The sequence below is a fragment of the Coccinella septempunctata genome, chromosome 1 (assembly GCF_907165205.1).
Source record: "Coccinella septempunctata chromosome 1, icCocSept1.1, whole genome shotgun sequence".
In the NCBI taxonomy this organism is placed as follows: Eukaryota; Metazoa; Arthropoda; class Insecta; order Coleoptera; family Coccinellidae; genus Coccinella; species Coccinella septempunctata.
The window spans coordinates 64,892,241-64,907,622 of NC_058189.1; the positions used below are offsets into that span (position 1 = coordinate 64,892,241).

Consider the following 15,382-nt stretch of genomic DNA (forward strand, 5'->3'; position numbering starts at 1 on the left):
CTCAAAAATGTTTTTTTCAGAATCTGTTTCAGGTTTCAGACGACGTTGTTTCAAAATCTATGAAGACGATTTTTGCGGACCCATAGTGTTGAAAAAAGCCTATTGGTGCTCATGTGAGAAGAATATCCAATATCTGAGGGGTTCATAGCTGTGAAGTGAACCAAGTCCATGCAGCCTAGTTTTGACATGAATGGATTAGAAGTTGTTTATCACCAATTAAGTCAAAAGTGACTTCTTTATTTACTTTAATGTAAGCCGTAAGCATATGCTTATATTCAAATCCAAAGAAGTCACTTTTGAATTAATTGGTGATAAACAACTTCTAAGCTCAAAACTAGGCTGCATGGACTTGGTTCACTTCAGCTCTGAACCCCTCATTTATCGAAATTATTGAATTTATTAATTCTCTGATCCGAAACCAATGTATTGAATCTTATTATCCGCTTCTTATTCTTTCTCTTACTTTTAGGATTTTGACCTTAGAGTTTCTTGAACTGACTTCACAAAAATTGCATAAGTGTGTAGATGGAAATTTTTCATGACTGGAGAAAATGGGACAAACAAAAACGGCAATTTCTAAAAATAGCATTTCAATACGTTTATCGTCGAATTTACTTTCTGAATTATCGAATATCTGATTCTTCCCAGACAAACCGTAGGTCGATAAAAAATCGTACTTTGATCAAAAATATTTCCACTGTTTGCCGAATCAGATTCTATGAAAGCATAAGCCAAGGGATTATCCAGAGCCGACTATAAACAAGGTTGATACTACTCATTCCTTTCGCATTATCTTTAATCTTCAAAGCCCGGATTAAAGATTCAACTTTTATTGGGTATTTAATGGAATGAGTCAGAGTACGAAATTTCAAATCTCTCTTGGCAATAGTTTCGATATGTTGTTCAAATTTTTAGCTCCATTCTTTCTAGTGGGTTGCTGTATTGCTGCCTCAAACGAATTCACAGATCTGTTGAAAAATATAACTACACAAGGTAATCGAAGTTCTAGAGAAAATCATCGTTTTGATTAAATCCACAACATGCTTTGAAGACTCAAATTTAAATTATGCTCCATCAACATTGTTTTCACATTTTTATTTTTTGTTTAAAGACGCACAATTTCATCTGGGAAATTTTTATGCATTTCAATAATATCAATGATTATACCCTTCCTTTATTCATTCCGATCTTAATCTCTAAAATACGAACTTATAACAAACTCGGGCAAAAAAAAAAAGTTTTGTGGTTTTCCACTAGATGGTCCTCACCTTGTATCAATATGATTTTTTCAATCTACGTAGGGAGAGTAAAATAAGTACTTATTTCTGTTGCAGACCAATTACATTTTGTTCAGTATCACGTGGCTAAGGGATATTTTGTAGCGAACAATTTTTCTACGGAAGGTTTTGTAAGTTTTCTCAAAGTTACCCAACTTGTATAGTTCCGACCAACAAGTATTTATAACAACTCGTTTTCCTCCATAGGAAAATGGTTTTCCCGATGATTACAGCAAAGGTATGTTCGAGGCTTTCCTCGAAATCTCGAAGGACCAAAACAAATCGTACGGAACGACGATGCGACTGGCAACAACAAAATTAGGTTCGCAAATTTGCGGGCCACATGGTCCCTGCTTTGATCCTGACGATGCCGGAACGCATCCCTAAGGACTTACTTCGAAAATTGTAAAAATTTGAATAAAAGGTTTTATTTATTGTCTAGTAAATTTTCATTTATCACTATGGTTCCGTTAGGTGTTTGTCTATCACTATGGTGTCTTAACCGCTGATTTAAAACCCAAAAATGTTTATGTTATACAGGGTGTCCCAAAACTAGTGAATCAAACGTCACAACACGATAGAGTAGACCAAATATTATCGAATGACACCAACATTAGTTCAACGAAAATGTACCGTTTCCAAAATGATCGGAATTTTATTAAAATACCTAAAGTTGCCGATTTTCGAACTATTTTTCTCAATCACAGGGCCAGTTTGTGAAAAAGGATATCGATTTTAAATTATATTGAACTAAGATTATTGTTTTATCCCCCCTAATTGAAATTATTTTAAGTAGTTAATCGATAACCTAAGTAAATGTAAATTAAAACTTGTTTTTTACATGATTCTTAATACTCAGAATAACCCCCTCTATAGAGGTAATAATATGTTAGAAAAACGCTATCCTCAATCACAAATTGGCCTTGTGATTGAAAAAATAATTCGAAAATTGTCAACTTAGGTTAGGTTACATTTTCGCTCAACTAATGTTGGTGTCATTCGTTAGTATTTGATCTACTCTATCGTGGTGTGACGTTTGATTCACTAGTTTTGGGACACCCTGTATATGGTTTTGACAATTGTCATAACCTCACATGTTTCTTTACGACGTGGAATGTGTCAAATTTCCGAGGCCAATCGACTGCTTTTATAAAAGTGGATGCACTCGTGACAAGCTGGCATTGTTTCACCGAAAGGAAAAAAATTTAGGTAGAATTCTGGTAAGATTTTGATAGCTCCCAAAACATTCTTATAACTTATCAAAATTCAAGTTCGTCACCTCTTGGAAAATCTCCCTTATCCACTCAAACAACGACACATTAATCGGAATCACAAAATACGGTATAATCGAAATGTCTTTTATTCATTAAAATGATTCAGGTTTACAATTTAGAAAACATTATCTACATCTGACAGCTCTCAAAGGTGAGATTTTCCAAAATGGCCGACCCTTTTCAGCAACATCTCTGGTTACCTGAAAGGACAAAAAAAAGTTACACAACATAAACAAACGTGATCAACGCAAAGAAAACCATTTGTGAATCAATTTATTTATTTAAAAATTGACGAATCAACGAACAAAGCACATTAAATTCTGTACGTGGCCAAGGCGGGTGGCTCGCACCTGCCGCAACCAGTGATCGCGAACAGCATGATCTCTATGGAACTGCTAAGATCGAGCGAATCGATGACCGCGTTCGTTCTGTTCGGACTGAGGACCCTGTATCTCAATTCGTCGTTCACGAAGATCTGATAGCCCGTGACGCCGGTCACGCAAGGCGGACCTCGCCACTTTATGAGGATGCTGTCGATGGTCACCCTCCTTATATCGATAATTTCCATACCAGAGACGTCAAAGGCCTTCGGACATACGGCCACCTCCTCCTTGGTGCCTGGGAGGTACCTGTCCAGTTCCAGAATAGGCTCCAGCCTGTTATCGAAACGGCACAAGGAGCTACGTTTGGGTTGCAGCTTGGCCCCGATGGTGTGCCTAGGTTTTGGTAAAAATTCGCATACGTAGGTCCTGTTGAAATCGGGAGTGTACCTCGGAGCTGTTGGATGCGCGAGATCGTGTAGGAGATCAGCGAAAACGCCAGATTCACTCCTCATCCTCAAATCCCTCGTCATCGATTCGATGATCTGATCCTTGTCCTTGCACTTCTGCTGTAAATTGTTCAGTTTCATCTTCATCTTCGATACGGTGGTCTCGAAATTCGAAGCTTGTTTGACCAGAGGTTGCAAATTGACCTCCACCTGGTCGCAGGTGCAGCCAATCTTATTCAGCGCGTTCTGTATCTCCTCTTTGGCGCGATCGGCGTCGCCCATCATCTGAGGCTTCTGCTCCCCTCTGATATTCGGGTCTGGGCAAGGGGAACATACGCAGGGCTTGCAGCAATTACATGGTATCTTAGATGGGGGCATCTCCACTTCCTCCTCGTCTGTGGATATGGCTAATACCATTGAGCATATGCCGCAATCGTGACATTCCTCCACGGGTTCGTTTGTGTCCATTTTCATGCAGGGGCAGATTTTATCTTGCCCTTTTTTAGGCTCACCTTTAATCTTATCGGATACATCTCCTTTGTTTTTCTCGGCTTCAGGTTTTCCCGCGCAGTTTTCACAGTCGCAAGTGGCGCAGTCGCAAGCCGTCTTTTTGGAACCGTTATCTCCAATGTTCTCCTTCATCGACGTTTCGTGTTGTTTTCCCTTGCAATCATCGCATTCGCACGTGCTGCCACAGTCGCAGGATACTTTCTGGTCGAACTTCTCCTTTTTCTCCCCTTCCCTAGTTTTCACTTCGTTCAGAAACTTCGTCAGGTTCTCCACTGCAGGTGAATGTGGGTCGAAACAAGGGTCGCACTCGCATTTCGCGCAGTCGCATTTGGTACCGCCAACATCCCCAATGGTTTCAGCGTAGACCGGGCAAGACTCGCATAAACATTTCGGTTTGCACCCGCAGATCTGTTGAGACCCAGGTGGAACCTTCTTGGGCACTACGGTCTCCTCCTTCGCTTCCATCGTTCCAGCGTAGACCGGGCAAGAGTCGCATAAACATTTCGGTTTACACCCGCAGATCTTCTGTTGAGAACCAGGTGGAACCTTCTTGGGCACTATGGTCTCCTCTTTCGCTTCCATCCGAGGCGGTTTCCTTTCATCAGATTGTTTCCTTGCCTTCAAATCCGAACAGAACAAGCATTCGCACAGTTTACAGTCGCAATTTATAGACGTGTTAAGAGTATCGCCGATAGATTCACACTGACATATCTTACAGTCGCATTTACCTGAAGGTGGTTTCCGTTCTTTCTTGGCCGGTTTGCAGTCGCAGGGGGTTCTTGCTTTCTCCGGGTAACCGCACGGCTTACATTCGCACGTTTTACAGTCGCACACGGCCTTTTTATCGTCGACGGTGGGGGCGCAGGAACATCCGACCACGTTTTTCCACGTGTCGGGAAGAGTGGCGACCGGTGATACCGTCTTGGTTTCGGCTTTGATCTTCGACGATCCGACAGGTAAATCTGACTTCTTGGCCCCTTCGGCACTAGGCACTCTACCAGCGCACCGTTTGCAGGCCGTCTCCTGGGCTTTGGGCTGAGGTTGCGGCCTAGCCGCAGGCTTAGGCTTCTTGCTGGCGTCCATGCAAGGGTTGCAAGGGCACTGCCCGCCGCAATCGCAAGGCATGCTGACGTTCATGACCGTTATTTCCTGGGGTTTGGGCAGTTCGAAGGTCATCAGAGTGGTCAGGCGCTTGTCTTTGCCGCAACAGGTGTCGCATTCGCATTTTGGGCAGTCGCAAGACGTGTCCTTCTTGAAGTTGCAAGGGTTGCAGATGCAGTCGACGCACGTGCAATTTTCGCCGTGTTGCAAGTTGTCCCCTTGATGTTTCGGACCTTCCGGCTTGGGTATCATCGGAATCTCTTTTTTAGAGCCGCACTTGCATCGTTTCGTCGAAGGATCGGGTTTTTCTTGTTTTTTTCTGGAACACTTGCAATCCTCCCTCACGTTATGCCTTTGCGCGTTTTGGACCAGACAGTCCACGCACTGACAGTCGACTCCGTGACCAGTTGCCAGAGGGTCTATCTCGAGCAAACGGTCGATTCTCTCCTCCAAGCCTTGGTTGTTTCGGGTATTCTGGACGTTCTTCTTCTGTTTATCGTCCTTATCCTTCTGGTTCGAGCAGCTGCACACGTAGCACTGGTAGGTCTGTTCCAAAACAGGTTGGTACGTTTCCGCGAAGTTGCAGCCTGTAAATGAATGTTTATATCAGGATAGGTTGGTATTGCAGTGTCTACTTATTCCCCCCGATCGATTACCTTCCTTGAGCGCCCCTGATATCATCTTGTCGTCTTTTTCCTCCGGAGGTTTAGATGCGAATCGAATGTTTTCCGGCAAAATCCGATCTTCTGACCTTGACCCACCGAAATCGCCCACATTTGGACCGATCGACGACAATTTCAACCGTTCCATATCTATCTTCAAGCTTCCTAGAGACAGGGTGGCGGATTTGCAGATCCTCAAGTATTCCGATCTGCTTCCCTTCTTCTCGTACATGGACTTGGACTGTTTCAGCGTTATCCTGCCGTTGAAGACGTTGAGATTCTTCGATAGTCTGAAGAAAGCCTCCGTTATCTGACAATCCGATGAAGTTACGGTCGCGCTTTCACAATTCTTCAGAGATTCCCTTATGTCGGATACATCTACGCCTTCATCATTGAGATTCTGGGGAGGAAGAGTAACTCTAGCTAGATCTTCGATTCGGGACGATTCAAAATCTTCGGCCATTCTCGTTGATGAAGTTCCAACCACCTCCTCTTCTTTCAACTCTTCTGGTGCGGTATTATCTTCTATTTGGATGACGTCTTCGTTGTCGACAGATCTTGGGTCCTCATTTTTCTCGGTCGTATCAGATTCTTCCATGATTACGCCATTTGAAACGTCGGATTCGCTGTTTTCTTCGTTCTCATTGTCAGTTTTACTGGGATCCGTCAAATCTTCGTTTTCTTCACTGATGGTATCCAGAGTCTCGTGCAAGACTAGACTTCCAGAGGAACCCACCGTTTTGTCATCTTTCCCTCCTCTTTCAACGTCCGTCAAAGACTGCCTGGACGAGAGTCTTAACATTTCTTCCTCACTTGTGACGTCTGCATGAACCGCATTCTTCTCCTGTCGCTTGCGCTTGGTTTTTGCCACGGTTACCATATCTCCTGGAGGCGTTTCCTCCATGGGATCTTCTTGGAAGTTGACGTTTTTCCATTCTTTGGTTGCCAAAAGGTTCGTCTTCAAGACGAAATTATTGTTCACTACAACTTGACCATACGGCGATGTATTGTTCACAACTTCGTTGGTTGCCATATCAGCCACGACCTCTAACTTCTCCTCTGCAGGTTCAGAGTGATCTTGGGTAGCTTCACTGTCACATATACCCCCACAAGTTAGGCTCTTATTGCAGTCGACTTCGGGGCAACCAGTTGCAGAGATATCCTCGCACTGTCCTCCACAAGTATGGCTCTCGTCGCAATCCGGAGGACCTTCGGGTAAGTGAAGCAAGGTACCATCCAGGAAATTGTTCATGTTGTGACGATCGATGAGCTTGGTGACTATTTCAATCTTACCGTCCGGCAGATAGTTGACTTTGGTCTCTATGATACCTGGCGGACCTTCAGTCGTTATTTCCAAGGAACCAGTTTTCGCAATCGTCGTCACAATGTGTATGTCCTTCGGCGGAGTGTCCAGAACATCGCAGGTCGTGTCCACAGCCAATTTTTCCCTTCTAGATTTGGTTTGGTTGAAGCTCGAGAGGTCGAACGCTTGACAAACGACATTTCCGGGAGGCATGCTCAAGGTGCCGAGGTTCTTTACAGCGATCACCTCTTCCGAAGGTCCGATTTTCTTGTCGACGTCCGTGCAAGAGCATAGCGTTTCTATGGATTGTTGCTCGACGTTGGGATGGTCGCATTCGGTCGTGGTTGGGCAGCAAGTGCAGCCTTTAGAGGCTGTTCGTTTCACCGGAGCGATGGAAGATTTGGGAGTTGATGCGTATTTGGGCGCTCCTATTTTCATTGTTGGTATGGACGCTAAAGTCGCAGATGAGCGTCCGAACAAGGAATCTTCAGTGAAGTCGTTCTTTCCTACCCTCGGCTTCAATCTCAACGAGGAATTTGAGCAAGTGCAGCTGTCCACCAAAGCAGGTTTAGTAGAAGTGTCGGGTATTGATGGAGGGTCACTCCCGCATGCACACGAACTTGTGGAGACCTGGTGAATCCTCCCCTTCCTCTTCCTACGTTGTTGCGCGCCTTTTTCTCCGACCAATTCCGTCAGTTGCCTTATATTTTCAGCAGTCTCGGCCAACCCCGAAGGAACGTCGGAGACACAAGGACAAACCTCCTTCAACGTGTCGCCCAACTTTTTAGCAATATGGCCTAGGTCCTCGGATTCATCACCCTTCGCTTGTATCTTATTCTTCGGACTCCTCCTAGCTAAAGCGTTCTTGAATTTCAAAATATTCTCAGCCTCCTTCAGCTGTTGCTTCAACAGTTCGTCTTCCAAAGTCGCGCATTTGTTTTGCAGGAAATCCAAGTCGTTTTTCAGTTTGGCATTGACGTTGTTCAGATCCACCATCGTGCAACAGGCCTGGCAAAGCTTGGCCTTGACTTCGTTGATTTGTTTCATGTAGGAATCTTCTTTCATTTTGGCTCCGACTTGAAGATCCTTCAGCTGGTTCTCCAACTTGAAACATTTATCTCGTTGATCCTCTAAACTCCTCCTCAACGGTCCCTCAACCCTCTCGAAACAATGCTTCAGCTCCAGACGCAGGTCCTGGATTTCATTTCTTAGCTTTTTATTCTCTTCTTCCAAACCCTCGGTCAATTTTTTGAATTCTTTGTTCATCGGGTCTGGTCTAGGTTGTTTCTTCATAGCTTCTTGTAGATCGTGAATGGCAGTGAGATAAGAATGTTCTCTTTTTTCTAAATCTTCAATTTTCACTTGCATGTTTTTTTCTGCTTTGACGAGGTCTGCCAGCTTATCCATATAATAAATATCTGTCGTTTTCAAAGAGAATGTACTTGGATTCTCGGCTAAACGCGCCAATGTTGGGTCGTAGAAATCACACGTTGTGTTCAAACAACCTTCTGGTTCGGGCGATTCTTGATTCGGGCATAAATTCGGATCAACATTGATTGGCGCTTTCGGATCTTGAATATGACAAGCGCATAACAAATCTTCGCCTATTTTGGGATCCCCACATTTGCAGCTACCAAGTATCAAATTTTTTCCCTTTTCCACCAAACATTGCACCAAGCTTGGCTTCTCCAGTTTTTCTGGTACACAATCACAATCTTCCCCAGCCTTCTGTTTATCCATTATTTGTTTCAGCTGTTCCAGTCTTTTCCTCAGGCATATTTCTTGTTGTCTTAAACTCTCGTTCCTCCTCTCGTATTTCTCTTTCATCGCCTCCCAAAATATCGTCTGGTTGTTATCGGGATCAGCCATTTTGGAAGAATCGCTTTTAATTTTGGGTGGAAACTATGTTTTCTAAATCATTTATTTATCCATGAACGAAAATTTTCTACGTGACATTTCAAACGACAATTTTGTGATATTGACGTTCGAATTTTACAGTTTTTGTTTGGACAATTCAAGGAAGACACGACGGTGTTTATGAATTCGACTTGGGACAAGCAATTCGATGATGAATAAAAGTGCATCATCCATCCGTTGGGTGAAGGTAAACTGGTAAAGTGGATTGCTCGACACAATTTTATCCTCTCAAAATATCCTTTTTTGCATCAGAAGGTGAAATATTACAATGGAGGGTACAGGGACCCACCATAATTATACCACTACAGGCAATACCACAATTTCAACCATTTCGTATGTTTTTTGCGAAATTTTTGGTATAATTTTTGAATATCCGGAAAATCTGGCAATTAGTTACTAACTTCTGTGGATGCTAACTTCATACCGCTTATTGAAGATATGTCATATGTCAGATGTCTCCTGCCACCTGCCAGTCCTGCCCTGCCATTTCTGTCAATTCTGTCAATCAATTGACAAATGTTGATATTCTTTTCGTGGTTATTTGTAAATCATTTATTTTGAAGCTAATTCAGACCAATATATTGTTTGAATATGCATTTTTGATTTTCAAAGTAGAATTGAGTTCATACAATCCCCCATTCGTACATTTGCAATCGGTATAGACTGGATTGTTCTAGTACACAAACCTAGAATATGTCTGCAGGAACAACCCTCCAAAAAGCGATAGAATTGGTAACGAAAGCCACGGAAGAAGATCGAAATAAGAATTATGAAGAAGCTTTGAGATTATATGAACATGGAGTCGAATATTTTCTTCATGCAATCAAATGTGAGTAATGGATATTTGAATTTGACTCAAGGTTATAGGATGAAGTCATTCAGACTGATTATTTTGAATTCTAGACGAGGCCCAAGGAGAAAAGGCAAAGGAAAGCATAAGGGCGAAATGTACACAATATTTGGAAAGAGCGGAAAAGTTGAAAGAGTCTCTGAAAAAAGGTCATAGAAAACCTATTAAGGATGGGGAAAATGGGTCTAAGTATGTCATACTCTTAATAGATTTAAAAAAAAACTTTGTTGCAACCTGTTGAAATATATTGAGATTTCCAGAACTCATTTATTTCATAACAAATTGTAACAATGTAAAAGTTCCCACAATATTGGTAAATGAAGTAATTGTTTTCCTCAATGAATTCAGGAAATGATTAATCATTATAGTTACAAATATTCTTCAATTCAATGTCTGTATTTTATGTATAAATTATAGAGATGACAAGAAAAGTGACAGTGATGAGGAAGATGGAGAAGATCCTGAGAAGAAAAAACTAGAGGGACGATTGGAGGGTGCTATAGTGGTTGAAAAGCCTAATGTGAAATGGTCTGATGTTGCTGGTTTAGATGCTGCTAAGGAAGCATTGAAAGAAGCTGTTATTCTGCCTATTAAGTTTCCGCATCTATTTAGTGGGAAGAGAGCTCCTTGGAAGGGTATACTTCTCTTTGGGGTGAGTTCAGAATGTTATTCAGAGTGAAATTATGAGTGAGAATTTTTGCTCCATCCTCCTTTAAACTTTTTGTGTCAGAAAAAATTATAATCAATCACTTTGTACACTCTCTACTTAGATATGAATCAAAAATGTAATTATAGCCTCCTGGTACTGGTAAATCATATTTGGCCAAAGCAGTGGCTACAGAAGCTAACAACTCAACCTTCTTCTCCGTATCCTCATCAGATCTGGTTTCCAAATGGCTTGGTGAATCAGAGAAATTAGTAAAGAGCTTGTTCGAGATGGCTCGAACTCATAAGCCGAGCATTATCTTCATAGATGAAATTGATTCATTGTGCTCGTCTAGGTCAGACAACGAATCCGAATCGGCTCGTAGGATAAAAACCGAGTTTCTCATCCAAATGCAGGGTGAGTTTTCCAAGATATAATTGAAAATTGAAACGTAAATGTAACTTTAAAAGCTCTCTTCCAAAGTTTTGAATTTTTGGGAGTTTATTCTCGACAAAATTTTTTTTAGGTGTTGGACATGACACAGATGGTATCCTAGTATTGGGGGCGACCAACATACCGTGGGTCTTAGATTCGGCCATCCGTAGGAGATTTGAAAGGAGAATCTACATACCTCTTCCTGAAGAACATGCTCGTGTGACCATGTTCAAGATCCATCTAGGAAACACCCAAACCACCTTGACGGAGGAAGACTTGAAAGAGCTCGGAAGAAGAACAGAAGGGTGAGATAATTGAAGATACTGTAACCTCAAATTGTTCTTGGGACACCAATTTTTAGGTGAATTCAAGAAAATTGAAAGTGTGTTGAAAAATTTTATCAAATTACTGTTGTTAAGATATTTGAATCAATACAAGTTTTTTGCAATGGGTTCTTTTTTTATATTTACTATATTTATAAACTTTATGTGGTGATTTCAGGTATTCAGGAGCAGATATCAGCATAGTAGTGAAAGATGCCCTTATGCAGCCAGTGCGGAAAGTCCAAACTGCCACTCATTTCAAGAGAGTAAGAGGACCTAGCCCAAAGGACCCTAATTTAATAGTTGACGATTTACTTACTCCCTGCTCTCCTGGTGATCCAGGCGCCATCGAGATGTCCTGGTCGGAATTAGAAGGAGACAAATTGGCTGAACCCCCTGTTACAATGGTAATTATTTTTTCTAAATTTTTTTTCATATTTACTATGCTATGTTTCTTAGGGCGATTTACTCAAATCTTTGGCGACCTCCAAGCCAACCGTCAATGCAGAGGACCTAGTAAAGCTTCAGAAGTTCACCGCAGATTTTGGTCAAGAAGGATAAGAACAGTGTCTGTTCATAAGTTATACGTTTTTAGGATAATAAAAAAATTGCAAACAGTTATTTCCGAAGTCCACTCGAAGTATATATTTGAAGAAATTATAAACTACTTCTGAAATTATTATTTTTAAGTGTTGCTTTATTTTCTTAATAAATATTTGCTCTAAATATATGAATTATTATAAAAGCCTTAAGCATTTATTGTTTATGTTTCAAAAAGTTTTAATAAATTTTAAGACAGAAATTTTTGTTATCGTGGAAGGTGCCTTGGAAACAAAAAACCACTCGCCAAAAGAAAACAAAGTCCCAGTGCAGAAGTTTCCCTTTTCAATTGATATTTCTCCAAAATTTCACTCAGCGAAATATTTATTGGAATAATCGAAAATTCTGAATGATACCCACGAATTTTTGGGTCAAAAATGAGCAAGGGGCTCCTAAACGGGCATATTTAGGAAAAAATTTGGGTAATATATTGAGGCCCAGCAGCAGAAACATCCATTAAAGTTTAATGCTCGATTAAAATTCAAAACTGGTGAAGATTTTCATCGAAATTTGGAGAATTACAATTTTAATGGAGCATTAAATTTTAACGGTTTTTTATGCAACTGCCCATCTTTGGAAAATTAAGGTAGTAGCATGTACTCTTTGATAGTAGTTAATTCGTTTTGACATGTGACGTGATAATCTGTGATGTGCACTTTGATTTTCTAACCTCAACTCAAATCTTCAAATGGTTTTATAATAACTATAAAAATAGATTTTTCTTATCGAAACTATGTGAGGTTTTTCGAGGTTTAAGATAAAAACAACATTATCCCATTAAAAGTATAAAAAACTCCAACGATGTCCTGTAAACGCGTAATGTTTATGCGGCGTTTTTCTAAAACCAGTAACCGAGGGCAGAATATTTTCGTTACAGTTGTAAAGGACACATTTCAGAGAAGAAAGAAATTTTATTCTAATCTAGGGGATCACAGGAATTATCATTCTTCAAGAGAGCCGAGGTCGACAATTGTGAAGCTCACACCACAGGAAGTAAGATTGAGGTTGATAAAGTAGCATAAGGGAAGCTCCACCTTTAACATATTTCAGGTAGACAATATACTACGTGCCAATGAATATACTCATGACTTCAGTGAGGGATCAGTTAAATCCTATGACTCAAATCAGTTAGCTTCTAATAATCCTATTGAAGATACTAGATCAGAAGCTTCGTGCTTGATTACTTCAGGTGAGTTGAAGAACTTTCTTTCAGTGTTTGAGTATACGTTACTGTAAATATTATTCTGCTTTTAGGCCTGTTAGTAGGAGTTTTTGATGGCCATGGGGGAGGTGCCTGTGCTCAAGTAGTAGCAAAAAGACTGTATCAATATATAACTGCTTGCTTGCTTCCACAAGATCAGTTATTGAAATACATTTCCTCACTTGATATAGTTCCAAATCCTATGAAGTTACTGAAATCCTATAATAATAAGGTTCAATTAGTAGATGATGTTCGTGACATTTATAAAAAAAGTTTCAAGAGGTTCTTAGATAATCTAGTCAAGGTGAAGAAACAAACTATCAAGAAATTATTTTAAAAGTAATTAGTTCTTACTTAATTTTGATCAATTTTATTCACAGGGTGATTATAGAGAGGGTTTTGATATGGACACTGCCTTAGTAAAAGCCTTCATGAGCTTAGATGATGATCTTTCACGAGAAGGTTTGCCTGATGAAAACTCCAAATTCAACAGAAAAACATTATCTGTCGCAATGTCTGGCTGTGTAGCTTGTGTTGCTCATATAGACGGTCCCCACTTGCATGTTGCTAATGTTGGAGACTGCAGTGCAGTCTTGGGTAAAACACCTGCTACCAATCAAGGTTTTCAGATAATACAACTGGTTTTTTAGGTTCTTTATCAGAAACAAACACATGGATGGCTAAGAAACTAACAAATGAGCATACAATTGAGAATCATGAGGAAGTTCAGCGAATACTTGCCGAGCATCCCCCTGGTGAAAAAAGTACTGTGATTAGGTTAGGAAGACTTTTAGGTCAATTGGCTCCTCTACGGGCTATGGGTGATTTTAGGTATGTAAAATATATTATGTACAAGGAAATTAGGCATCTTTCACAAAGTTATATCTCCTTGTTCTAGGTTTAAATGGAGTAAACAAATAATGTCACAATATGTGGCTAAACATTTTGGTCCAAACGTGATAGCTCAAAACTACTTTACACCTCCATATCTCACAGCCAAACCTGACATTGTACATCATCGCCTGACTCCTCGAGACAAATTCCTGATCATTGCCACTGATGGACTGTGGGATATGGTGACTCCTATTCAAACCGTGAGATTAGTGGGCGAACATATGAAGGGTAAAGTAACATTGAGCCCTCTCAAACTTCCTCATAAAGATATGAAACTGGGGGAAATCAATGAAATACTTTTGCAGCGAAAAGAAGGTATGAAAACGAAGCCTAGAGATTCTAACGCGGCGACGCACCTCATAAGAAACGCCCTCGGAGGAACTGACTATGGAATCGACCATAATAAATTGTCACAACTATTGAGTTTACCGGACGATGTTGTCAGAGTTTTCAGGGACGATATCACTATTACTGTCGTCTATTTTGACTCGGAGTTTCTTAGACACTGCCCAGCGTAGTTGTTTCGTCAAAATGTGCATAAATGTAAATAAAGATGTTTCGTTTATTTTACATTTAACGATGAGCAACGATTAGGAGGATTTTCGTTTTATGGAAATATACTACTTTCCTGTGAGACCTTCTCGGTTTCTTACGTATGGTCCTAAATATGGTGCGATTATTGTTGGATTCCTTGAAAATCCAATTTGTGCAAGTTTCATCATCAGGCAAACTTGAAAAAACTGTTTGTTAGTTGAATTCTTGTTGAATCTGTGGTATTTTAAATTGAAAGTTGGTTGTTCCACTGAAAAAATGAGATGGAAACGTAATTAACCCTCTGGTCAATTAGTTTACTTGAATTCGATGTTATCACAATGTTCACCGATGTATTGTTGAAAATGTGCAATATCGCTCAAAACAATTCGAGAAATTTTTGAAATATATTGAGTATAGGAGGCTGTTTCAAAATGATACTTTAAAGGAGAAAAATTTAAATCAAGAATTGTTCCATTGGCCAATTTGCGTGCTTCCGACAACTGCACAATCATTTGTCTCAAAGGTTACAATATTAACTTGCATACATGTTCATATTTGAGCTGAGGCTGTTTTATTTATTTTCAATTAGATATATCTCTTTATTGTTGTTGAAGTTAATAAAATTCAAATTTCTTTTGGCTGTATTTGAATAATCCCTGTGATATCTTTGTTGAGATTTCTTGACGATACAAATTCGAAAATAAATGAGAGAAATTCTAAAATCGAGAAATTGTGTTTGTATTTCCTTCAAGACTGTCTCATAGGCCGCAACGAAGATAAACCTCATCCTCCTTATTAACCCAGAAATTTACTTCACTTGTACCAAAAAAAGTAATTTTTAAAATAAAATATGAATATTCACTCCTCTAATATGATTAAAAAATAATACTAAAAATAATATGCGAGTAGTACTTTATCCACAATTGCCCGTTAACGATTGGGTGATATATAATCAGTGAATAATGGTTCATTAATCACAAGGGATTTATGAGTATCATAATGTTCAAGGATTATGATTACTTTATCCAGTGATTGTGGATATTCTAGTTCAAATTAATCAACATTTAAGTGTTGAATACTACTCAT

At 40.0% G+C, this 15,382-nt stretch overlaps 4 protein-coding genes across 4 annotated transcripts; 3 read left to right on the top strand and 1 right to left on the bottom strand.

Moving 5' to 3' along the window:
• The first annotated feature begins 832 nt into the window (after positions 1–832).
• Positions 833–1,712, top strand: LOC123315304. The gene is made up of 3 exons (XM_044900956.1): positions 833–993; positions 1,335–1,408; positions 1,485–1,712. The coding sequence occupies exons 1-3, from the start codon at positions 849–851 to the stop codon at positions 1,662–1,664; spliced, it is 399 nt and encodes a 132-aa protein (XP_044756891.1). The 5' UTR covers positions 833–848; the 3' UTR covers positions 1,665–1,712.
• A 1,099-nt stretch (positions 1,713–2,811) lies between these two features.
• Positions 2,812–8,898, bottom strand: LOC123313686. The gene is made up of 2 exons (XM_044898664.1): positions 5,588–8,898; positions 2,812–5,518 (listed from the first exon to the last, which is right to left on the bottom strand). The coding sequence occupies exons 1-2, from the start codon at positions 8,763–8,765 to the stop codon at positions 2,865–2,867; spliced, it is 5,832 nt and encodes a 1,943-aa protein (XP_044754599.1). The 5' UTR covers positions 8,766–8,898; the 3' UTR covers positions 2,812–2,864.
• A 395-nt stretch (positions 8,899–9,293) lies between these two features.
• LOC123313694 (vacuolar protein sorting-associated protein 4) lies at positions 9,294–11,793 on the top strand. The gene is made up of 7 exons (XM_044898676.1): positions 9,294–9,642; positions 9,717–9,852; positions 10,081–10,315; positions 10,459–10,726; positions 10,836–11,049; positions 11,246–11,474; positions 11,527–11,793. Exons 1-7 carry the CDS (start codon positions 9,507–9,509, stop codon positions 11,626–11,628), a joined length of 1,320 nt encoding a protein of 439 aa, XP_044754611.1. The 5' UTR covers positions 9,294–9,506; the 3' UTR covers positions 11,629–11,793.
• A 515-nt stretch (positions 11,794–12,308) lies between these two features.
• On the top strand, positions 12,309–14,932 carry LOC123319846 (pyruvate dehydrogenase [acetyl-transferring]-phosphatase 1, mitochondrial). Its single transcript, XM_044906827.1, has 6 exons — positions 12,309–12,660; positions 12,718–12,856; positions 12,922–13,172; positions 13,249–13,465; positions 13,519–13,699; positions 13,767–14,932. Exons 1-6 carry the CDS (start codon positions 12,469–12,471, stop codon positions 14,278–14,280), a joined length of 1,494 nt encoding a protein of 497 aa, XP_044762762.1. The 5' UTR covers positions 12,309–12,468; the 3' UTR covers positions 14,281–14,932.
• Positions 14,933–15,382: the final 450 nt, after the last annotated feature.